Source organism: Ochotona princeps, chromosome 13, assembly GCF_030435755.1.
Source record: "Ochotona princeps isolate mOchPri1 chromosome 13, mOchPri1.hap1, whole genome shotgun sequence".
Taxonomy (NCBI): domain Eukaryota; kingdom Metazoa; phylum Chordata; class Mammalia; order Lagomorpha; family Ochotonidae; genus Ochotona; species Ochotona princeps.
The window spans coordinates 34596001-34606187 of record NC_080844.1 but is presented as its reverse complement, the minus strand read 5'-3'; the positions used below and the strand labels follow the sequence as shown (position 1 = coordinate 34606187).

The 10187-nt window shown below is 49.2% G+C and overlaps 2 protein-coding genes across 2 annotated transcripts; both read right to left on the bottom strand.

Moving 5' to 3' along the window:
- Window positions 1-937: 937 nt before the first annotated feature.
- Window positions 938-2255, bottom strand: CHCHD1 (coiled-coil-helix-coiled-coil-helix domain containing 1). The gene is made up of 4 exons (XM_058671338.1): window positions 2096-2255; window positions 1892-2010; window positions 1318-1443; window positions 938-1285 (listed from the first exon to the last, which is right to left on the bottom strand). Exons 1-3 carry the CDS (start codon window positions 2217-2219, stop codon window positions 1330-1332), a joined length of 357 nt encoding a protein of 118 aa, XP_058527321.1. The 5' UTR covers window positions 2220-2255; the 3' UTR covers window positions 938-1285; window positions 1318-1329.
- Window positions 2256-4704: 2449 nt separating this feature from the next.
- On the bottom strand, window positions 4705-10165 carry FUT11 (fucosyltransferase 11). Its single transcript, XM_004583482.2, has 3 exons — window positions 9371-10165; window positions 8636-9261; window positions 4705-7120 (listed from the first exon to the last, which is right to left on the bottom strand). The coding sequence occupies exons 1-3, from the start codon at window positions 10163-10165 to the stop codon at window positions 6973-6975; spliced, it is 1569 nt and encodes a 522-aa protein (XP_004583539.2). The 3' UTR covers window positions 4705-6972.
- Between the last annotated feature and the right edge of the window lie 22 nt (window positions 10166-10187).

Sequence of the window (10187 nt, the reverse complement as noted above, 5' to 3'; positions counted from 1 at the left end):
GTGAACCATCGGACGGAAGATCTTCCTCTCTGTCTCTCCTCCTCTGTGTATATCTGACTTTGCAATAAAAAAAAATCTTTTCAAAATGTAAATATCAAACAAACAACAAACCCTCTGCAGTCCAGTGCAAAGTGTTTAAGCACTGAGCTGCTTCCTAGAGCTAAGACGCTTAATTTACAGCACCAGGCATCTTCCCAGCGCCACATGAGGGTCTGAAGAGGCAGCTGACTTCCCTGGGAATGACCACATCTAGGGCATTACAAACTCCACTGATCTCTCGGACCCACACCTAATGCTGTAAGGCACACAGAACAAATCAGCTCAACCACACCTAAAGGGACAGAGAATACAAAAATGCTGTGCTATTGTTCCCAGTGTCTTTAGCCACCAGGTCTCACTTGAGAGAAGTCAACGGGTTTTTAAGCACCAAGATGATTACTAAGCAAGCCTTCAGGTCTGTCCGGTTATTGCCAGATGAGAGTAACAAAACAGAATTGCCAGAGCCTTTTTTTCTTTAAGCAGAAAGCATATTTTTAAAACACTTTTTCATATTTTAAAAGATTTGTTTATTTGAAAAGCACAGTAATTAGAGAAGGAGAGGCAGAGATGTTCCATTTGCTGGTTCACTCCCCAGACCCCGAAGAAAGCCAGAGTTAAGTCAGCCCGAAGCCAGGAGCCAGGAATTCCATCTGGTCTCCCAGGTGGAGGCCAGGCACCCAAGGCCTGGAGTCAGGCACACCAGCAGGAAGCCGGAGAGGAAACAGGGAGTAGCCAGGATTCAAAGCAGCCACCACAGCATGAGATGCGGCATCCCTGGCAGCGGCTCATCTCACAGCACCACAATACCTGCCCCTTCGTCTGTTTGAATATAGTTCTCCAATCTTCAAAATTTTTTTTTAACCGTGTGAGTCAAATAGAACACACCCACAGAACTTGTAGGTTACCAGTGCACTTGATCATTCAGGGGGAACACCTCGTAGGGGACTATGCCCCAAACAGGCAAACACCAAGTATTGAGAGTCTATCCATAGCCAGCCCTCGCTGTTCTCAGGGCATCCACAGTCAAAAGCACTAAATGGTGTAAAGCACTTCACCAGCAGGCAAAGACAAGCGGCGAAGAACTTCCAGGGTCTCGGGGGGAACAGGGTTCAAGAATGACGGGCGGAGAGACCTAATCCACAACCGAAGGCCCCGTCTCCTCAGAGGATTTTATTTTGAGATAAAGCATAACTTCTCCTCCTGGACCATGACAGGTGCTTTTCCAAGACGGCAGGCTAGCTCTAATGTCTCTCCTCCGTGTTGTCTTGAGAAGCAAAGGTTTCCCTGTGTTCAACTGAGGTGAGGTTTGTTAGGGAATCTCTGTAACAAGTTATTCAGTATCTTTGGGGGTACATTCCCAGAATGGCCTGAGGACTCCTGGAGGGACTTCATCTTTCGGGATTCCTGAAAACAAAACAAACAAAAGAACAAGATGGACAGTTGTGAAGTCGGCCTTGACTTACACCTGTCGTCCTCACGATGCCGGCCCGGCACAGCGCACTAGGATATGAAGCAGCCTGAAGACAGTATGTCAGTCACTTGGCTTAGGAATTCAACCTAGGCTGGAAACCAAATAATTCGTCCTTAGTTTCACGCTCTTCAGTTCTCTTTCAGACTAAGTCTAAGGAAGCAACAATTTACTTCTTTCAAAGTCATTTTCCCACTCGTTATTATTAACCCCATTTTACATACGTACGGTAAAGCCCGAGTCTAGCAGTGGAATACACGGGTCAGGATCGCCTGGCCTTCCACACCGTCACCCCTGCCCACTGTGGAGAGTTAACTGACTCCGACAGGGGGTCAAGGGCCACCACCCCCGACGTTGCTCCGAGGGACCCCCAGGAGCCCTCACCTCAGCCTTCGAAGCACAAGTCAAGAAATTCTGGATCTCTTGGCTGCACGCTCCATCGCGGAACTCGTGCTGCTTCCAACAAGCCATCATCACCGACATCTCCGTGATGCAGGTCGCCTCTAAGGGGGCACAAGGCGGGACGCTCAGCCGCAAAGCCATCTCTCCCACCCTCGCCCCCCAAGCTCCCGGACCCCGCGTGCTCACCGCCCTTCTCCCGGCGCCGCTCCCCGATGCGGTTAGCTAGAATGAGGGGGCTGCTGGGCTTCAGGACGGGTCTCCGCGGGTTCCCAAGTCGGGCCAAGCGGCCCCGAAGAGAGGGCGTCGCCATGACTCCCCGAGCTCCCGACAGGCTCCGCGGCGTGCGTGACCTGGCGTGACCTCTGCAGGCTCGCCGAGGGTGGGAGCAGGCCGACCGCCCTGCCGCCAGGGGGGGCAGGTGCTCGCGGTGACGCCGGGCGAGAAGACCCGCGGTCCTGGCCGCTCTGCAATTGAGGAAACGCGGGGCCACCCCCGCCGGCTGCAGGCCGTACTTGGGTCGGCGACATCCAGGAAAGGGCTCCCCCAAAATGTACAGTTCCTTGGGGGTAGCCTGCCGATTAGAGTGGAGAGTGATTGGCTTACCCCAGCGCAGAAAGGGTGGGAGAAAATTAAAATGGATTTTTTTAGAATAATAGATTGGGGAAAAAAATGTTTTACAAACCTATGATTTTTAAAACTTTTAACTTTTAATAATATTTATATGGTTGAGAGGGATGCACGCAGAACATTTTTTGGCGAGATTGGCAGCAATTCATAACTGTTGAATTGTCAAAACCACTTGAGCAGGACCCTCGTAGCATGCCCCACATCAGGGACGTGGGATGGGTGGGAGGCTGGGTGGGGCTTCTCCCTTTATCTCCCCCTTTACCCCAGATACGGGGGAGGGGGGGAAAGCAATGATGTGGAAACAATAGTTTTACCCACTTTCCTGTAGCCCATGACCCTTTGTGCCCTAATCATCTATGTAAAATAATAAAGGGGAAAAATAAGAAAAAAATCTAAAAAGAACGTTTTTGGGGGAAAACTTTTTATGAACACTCTAAAGCTTAAAGAAAAACCACACTCGTGCATTCTCTATAGATGGTTTGCTTGCTTACAGACGGCCACGCTGGCTGTGGTGAGGGGTAATCGTTGGCATTTGTCGCTCGATTTAATCCTCACCAGGCTCCTTGGTGGTACCACTCCTTTGAGATGGGGCCTTCAGGTGCAATGCTTCCTATCTCGACTTTGTTCTTAAGTAACTTAGCTGTCTTTTCATAAAAACCCAGTACAATGATATGCTAAGGATTCTCAGAACGTTTCCAAATGAACTTGAAGAAAAATGTTTCTGGTAATGCAAACCAGCCTGTAGACCATCCCTTGACGGAGCAATCTGTGTTGGAGGCGCACAAAGCATTAAAGTCAGGGACATGTGGATTCTTTTATTTTTTTAAGATTTTTTTAATTTTTATTGCAAAGTCAGGTATATGTAGAGAGGAGAGACATAGAGGAAGATCTTCCGTCCGATGATTTACTCCCCAGGTGACCACAATGGCCTGTGCTACTCTGATCTGAAGCCTGGAGCCAGGAGCTCTTTCGGGTGTCCCACGCAGGTGCAGGTTCCCAAGGCTTTGGGCCGTCCTCGACTGCTTTCCAGGGCCAAAAGCAGGAGCTGGATGGGAAGTGGAGCTGCCAGGATTAGAACCGTTGCCCATATGGGATCCCAGTGCGTTCAAGGCGAGGACTTTAGCTGCTAGGCCACGGCACTGGGCCCGACATGTAGAATCTTAACTGTTGATCTCTGTGTGGCTTTTTCTTCATGTTAATGCCGGGCAGGCCTTTTCTGCATTCTCACACCTCACTTACCAATAGTTTTTTCTTTGTAGCACCTGGTATAGTCTGAATTATCTTGTTTACTTATTGTTTATGGCCTCAATCAACACCAACACTCGTTTAAAATATAAACACGAGAAGGGAGCTTGTCCATCTTGTTCATTGCTAAATTCTTAGTACCTAGAGTAATATTAGGCAAGGGCTTAGCACAGTAGCCTAGTGGCTACAGTCCTCATCTTGCATGTGCTGGGATTCCATATAGGTACCAGTTCCTATCCCAGCTGCTCTACTTCCATTCAGATCCCTTCCTGTGGCCTGGGAAAGCAGTTAGACAGCCCAAAGCCTTGGGATCCTGCACCCACATGGGAGACTGGAAACAATCTCCTGGCTCCTGGCTTCGGATCAGTTCATTTCTAGCCATTGCAGCCTTTTGGGGAGTGAACCAGTAGATGGAAGATCTTCTCTCTGTCTCTCCTTCTCTCTGTAAATCTGAATTTTGAACAAAAATAAATATATTTTTAAGGAAACCTTATTTTTTGTTTATTTGAAAGGGAAATTTATGAGGCTCATTTCGGCAGCACACATACTGAAAGGCAGAATTATGGAGAGAGAGAAATTTCCATCTGCTGGTTCACTCTCCAAATGGCTACAACATCCAGGGCTAGTCCAGGCCACAGCCAGGAGCCAAAAGCTTCATCTGGGTCTTGCATGTGGGTTAGGGGCCCAAGTGCTTGGATCATTTTTTGCAGCTTTCCAAGATGCATTAGCTGGGAGCTGAATTGGAGGAGGAGTAGCTGGGTCTCAAAATGGCAGCCATATAGGATGCTGGTATTGCAGCATATACCTGATATACCACAGCAAAGGCCCCAGTGAAATATTTTTTACAAGTCTCTTACTTTATCATATCCGATCCTTCCCCCCAAAAAATCAAGCAGAGGACACTATTTTTTTTTTTTTTAAAAAAAAGCAGTTTATTGTATAAAATGAAACCTAAACCAGAGCAGAGGAAGGAAGGCATAACAAATTGGTCAACTACCCCACCCAAGCACTGACAGCAAATATCTGGGTGAATGGAGACTCTAAGGTGAACTATATCAGCCAATGGACCTTGGAAGAATTTCTTCATCCTCAGATCAGCGAGATTAACAGTATTTCAGAATTTTCAAAACCACTTGGGCAGAACCCTCAGAACATGCTCCACATTGGGGACCCTGTGATGACACTGGGTAGCTATTTACCATCTCTGGGTACCAATGCGGTTGAGAGGCTGGGTATCCGCTTCCCCAAGATACAGGAAGAAGAAAAAGAAAATTTGGAAATAATGGTGTCGCTCACTTTCCCCTAATCTTTGACCCTTCCCACTCTAATCAATTATCATCAAAAGCAAAATTTAAAAAAAAAGAACTGAGATAGTAGAAAACAGCAATACTATTCGTAACAAAGGGGCATAGCCACCAGCTCCACTAGTGTAAATAAAAGAAGATTTCTGTGAGTACCATTTCCACTACCAATAACAGCCTGAAGTAAGTCAACTTGTTCCTGCACACAGAATAGGCTGGGCCCTAAAACAAGCAAAGCTTAACTTTGGTTGCTTTCTTTGTAAGAAAAGTGATGCTTTTAGTTGATAGGTCCTGGTTCCACAAGTGCTTTCCTTCGCAGAAATGTAGCACCTAGCTTATCCTGCTCTTCTGTGGAAACTTAACAGGTGAGCAAGTAAAAGAATCTGTGAAGCAATTAGCACAAAGCAGCCTGAGTCTCCAGGAACTATCATTCATCAACAGCTGGCCCACTCCATCCAAGTGCTGAATGCCAATGTGAGTAGTATAATTACACGGATAGGTAAGGATAATTCTGCACTTGTATAACCATCACTTACCCATGTAATGCATATATTGAAGTGCAATGTGTGCACATAATTGAGTCTTAACCTAGGTTTGCACTTGCGTAATATGTACTTGGCTCTATATTGGCATCTACATTTAAACAGACTACAAGCTTAGAAATCAGAGTCCTCACATTTGACTTCTGTTTTGATTATCTGTTGTATCACATTTTACCAGCGGGAGTTTGGAAGATCTGCCTTTCCCACTTGTTCTTTTCTGCAAAAAGCTAAATAGGTAATGCGGATATTCCCTGCCATTAAAAAGGATGTTAACAGTTACAATGTTTCATGTCCTTCTCTTCAGATTTCACATTACTAAGCATGTAGGCCCTCACTGAAAAATTTAAGGAACATCTATGGAGACATTGTTAAATTAGTCAGGTGTTCTGATGGCTACAAAACTTCTGTGTGGTATTCAGAAACAACCAGAGTCATTCTACCTTTCTTGTTCCACAGCCCCAAATAGAGTTCCTGGTGTCCCTGCTCTTTACACTATGGGTTCCAACCAGAGCGGCAGAAGGATTTGGTTGCATCTCCAACTCCGAGGATTTGTATTTCGCCAGCCACTTGCTGTGGCCTTGAATCCCTTTGTCTCCTTGTTCCTTTGAATTTAGAGCTTTCAATGGGCTCCATTAGAAAGTGTCAGTTCTAAAAGCTGATGGAAGAAAATCAGTTATAAAGTAAACAAGGGATTATTTGACTTTTTCTGCCACAATTTCCAGTCTTAGTATCTCTCTTTGATCAAAGATAAAAAAGTTCAGGAAGTCACCATGGCAGCTATCAGCCACTGAATCTTTCTGTTCCCGAGATGGGAACAAATTCTAATGACAGGCTACATAAGAAACAAACCAGTGACATCTGAAATTGTAGAGAAGGGCCCAAAACCAGAAAAGGAAAAGGCATTTAAAGTACAAGATGTTACCATGAATGACAGGATAAATGATTTTACGAAATAAAACAGACCAGCAGCTTTGCATTTCTACTCACACCACCATTCATACAGCAAGTGCAGAGCAAAAGCGCTAACTGAGAAAGGCACCACCTCCTAAGGAACTTGAGGGACACAAGGGAGAATTCTTATGTCACCATTTGGCCCATCTCACCTTTGGCTGTCAAGTACAATCCGGAAGATGGCACAGTGAGAGAAGTGAGCATCGCACGGGCTCAAGGAACTGGACGCCTTCAGCTCTCCTCGAGCAGGGCTGTCTACCCCAGACACATGGTGAAGATGGCGCTCATCTTGAATCTATGACAATGCGGTGTTCCTCAAGAGCTTGTAAAAGTAGATTCTCTGCCCCCTGATGGAACAACATTTCCTTAGCTTGACAAGTGAAAGGCTCGAAGGCAACTAAAGATGCCGGTTCCTTTTCATGAAGACCTCATGCAGGTAATCCCAGAACTTGCTCTGCTGCGTTTCATTGTTGTGGATCATGGCAGTGAGAGCTTCCCCCTGGTCCAGACCTTGCCAGTAATCTTGCAGCCACATCTCCTTCCAGCTGAAATACCAAAACAGGAAGGCAGGTTATGCAACTACAGCATAGCCCTGGGGCACTGTGTTTTTTTGTTTTTGTTTTCTGTGTTTTGTTTTTGAGGGGTGGGAACAAACAGGAAGCAGATACAGTGGCCCCTGGCTAGGCAACGACAGCCAGTAAGTCACAAACACTTCAGTATCATACAGGACACCCAGTGAGTTAAGATTTCTCGCTTGGCTACACTGAAATGTAGGAAGAATTCACGGACTAGACATGGAAGTCATAGTCTCCCTGAAGCCAGCAAGAGAACAGGCAAACATTCTATTTGGCAAACATACTATGCATCATCCAAGTCAGGATACCTTTTATTTTTATTTATTTAAAAGAAAAGAGAGTATGACAGGGACAGACCTATCCACTGGTTCACTCCCTGAGTGCTGGCAACAGCCAGGGCTGGGCCAGGCTGAGGACAGGAGCCTGGAACTCCTTCCAAGTCTCCAACAACACAGATGGCACAGACCCACCTGCTGCCTCCCAGGGTGTGCATGAGCAGAAAGATGGAACTAGAAGCAGGACCGGGGTGCAAATCCAGGCACTCCAATAAAGGATGTGGGCATGGATGGCCCAAGCAGCACCTAGACTACTGCACCAAATGCCCACCCCAGGGTGTTTAGTAGTGAAAACAAAGTGCTATTAATAATTATGCTTGGGCACCATGGCATTGCAGGCTAATCTTCCACTGCAGTGCTGACATCCAGTGTGTGTGCCAGTTTGAGTCCCAGCTGCTCTACTTCCTGGGTCTCTGCTAACAAGCCTGAAAAAACAGCAGAGCATGGCCCAAAGCCTTGGGCCTCTGCACCCATGAGAGACCCACAAAGAAGCTCCTAGCTCTGGCTGTTGCAAACATTTGAGGAGTGAACCAATATGTCCCTGGGTACTGATACAGTTTGATAGCAAGGAACGCCTCCCACCCCCTACTCCCTTGCAGACACAGAAAAAAAAAAAGAAAAGAAATATTTGTCCCACCTACCTTCTTCCATTCATGCCTCTCCCCACCCTAATTATGTAAACAAAATTAAAAAGAAAAAATTTTTAAAAGCAATTATGTCTTACTAATTAGGTATAAGCCATATAAACTGTAACTCTGGTGCCCTCAAAATGCCCATCTGTGTTCCCCATCCCAACCCTATCAGACAGAAGGTGCTCAAATAACTGAGTTGATTTTCTGGACAGACCAAACATATGAGCCTCTTACCTAAGCTACTTACAGCCTGAGCCCAATTCAGTTGCCCAGTTTCTGTCTTCCCTCCCCACCTCCCTGCACAGGCCCCCTGCTGCTGTTTAATCACTACTGCAAACCTTGTCCACATACACTGATTTTCATACACCATCGCCTTGAATTTTATTTTACACCTTTACTTAGCTTTCTCAGTTTGCTTCATCTCCCCACCCACATTCTTGACACCCCCAAAGGCAGAGCGAGCCCATGTCCATGAATGATGTGACCTGCCAGATGCAGAGTACCCCAGCAACTCTTACCTGTCATTGTCCGGAATCTCCTCCACTCTGCCAAAGCCCGGGGTGGGCATGGGGCAGTCCATGTGTGCGGGCTGGGCTATGTGAGGTTCAGGGACAGGGCTGTCCCCAGGAGAGGCCGTGTGGGCTCTCTCGGTGTGTAACCGAGTCAGTTCATGGTCACAGACGAAACACTCGAAGCCACTGAGGTAGTTGGGCAGCAGAGGGTCGTTCACACCCCATTCTCGCTTCTTCAGAGTCTCCAGGAGGAACTGGTTGGTGATGCCCCCTGGCTGCTTGTATGCCAGGTACTTCATATATTCCGTGTCGTTCCTGTCCAGAAAGTCAATAAATTCTGCCAGTTTCTGAGGAGACTCGAAGTCATCAATCAGGATGATGGACTGATTGTTGGGCATCCAGTCCCTTACGGACGGAGAGCCACGGTACACGGGCACCGCCCCCAGGTGCAGGGGACGCCACAGCTTCTCTGTCATGTAGTCGTTGCAGATGGCGTTTTCGAGAGCCAGGTGGAACTTATAGCGGGACAGAAAGGCCAGCAGGTCTGGATCCTCGGTGGTGGCTGTGGCTGTGTCCTGTAACCGGGCGGTGGGCAGCTCCCGATTCTGCAGGCATTTTCCGTAGGAGTCCACCTGAGGCGAGGTAGAGGGCTGCCCGTCAAGAAGGCATGGCTGAGGTCCGGCCGAAGCCCAGCCCTTCCCTCCCCCGGCCCGCTCCCGGCCCCCTGCCCCACCCACCCACCGGGATGTAGCGCATCAGCTCGCGCACGTAGCGGTCCCGGTCTGCTGGCACGTCGCAATGGGACTGCAGGTAGAGCAGCGGGGCGTAGCCCCGGCGCCGCCACTCGTTGCGCTCCTGCAGCGGCAGTGCCACACGGCGCAGGTAGTCTGTCCCAGGCAGCCACTGCAGCGGCAGCGGGTAGTCCGAGTGGCGGCTGAAGGTGGCGGTAAGATTGAAGAGGCGGATGCCCGGGCCATGGCTCAGCAAAAAGTTGTTGAGGGGCGACTCTTCGTGCAGGAGTGCCCAGCTCTGGTGCGCCAAGCGCGGAAGCGGCGCCTCAGAAGCGCGGAAATCAGTGCCGTAGAAGAGCAGCGCACGAGTCCGCACGTCTCCCCGCATCCTCCGGTCCCGGGACGCCACGCACGCGCCGCGCGCACACTCGATGCGCTCCGAGTCCCCCGGGAAGTGGGGGAACAGCCCTGGGCTCCACCACAGCAACACCGGCAAGTCCGCCGCCACCTCCGCCGGCTGTGAGCCTCCGGAACTGCGCGCCATCCCCACCGCGCCCAAGGGCGAGGGTGGCCGGAAAACCGCGCCATCCCACGGTTCCTCCCGCTCTGCCTCCCCTCCAGCCTCCGACCATGCTCCGGGGCCGGAGCTGGCAGCGCACACCCTGAGCACTCCCAGCGCTACCAGTACGGCCCCGAAGCAGCGGGCCGCCATGTCCACTCTGACAACAGGCGGCCCTTCCAGCCGCCCAAGACCCGCCCCGCGATAGCGGCCAGAGGCTTTACGCCATGCGGCCACGCGGCGCATGCGCGAATGGAGCTGCAGCAAG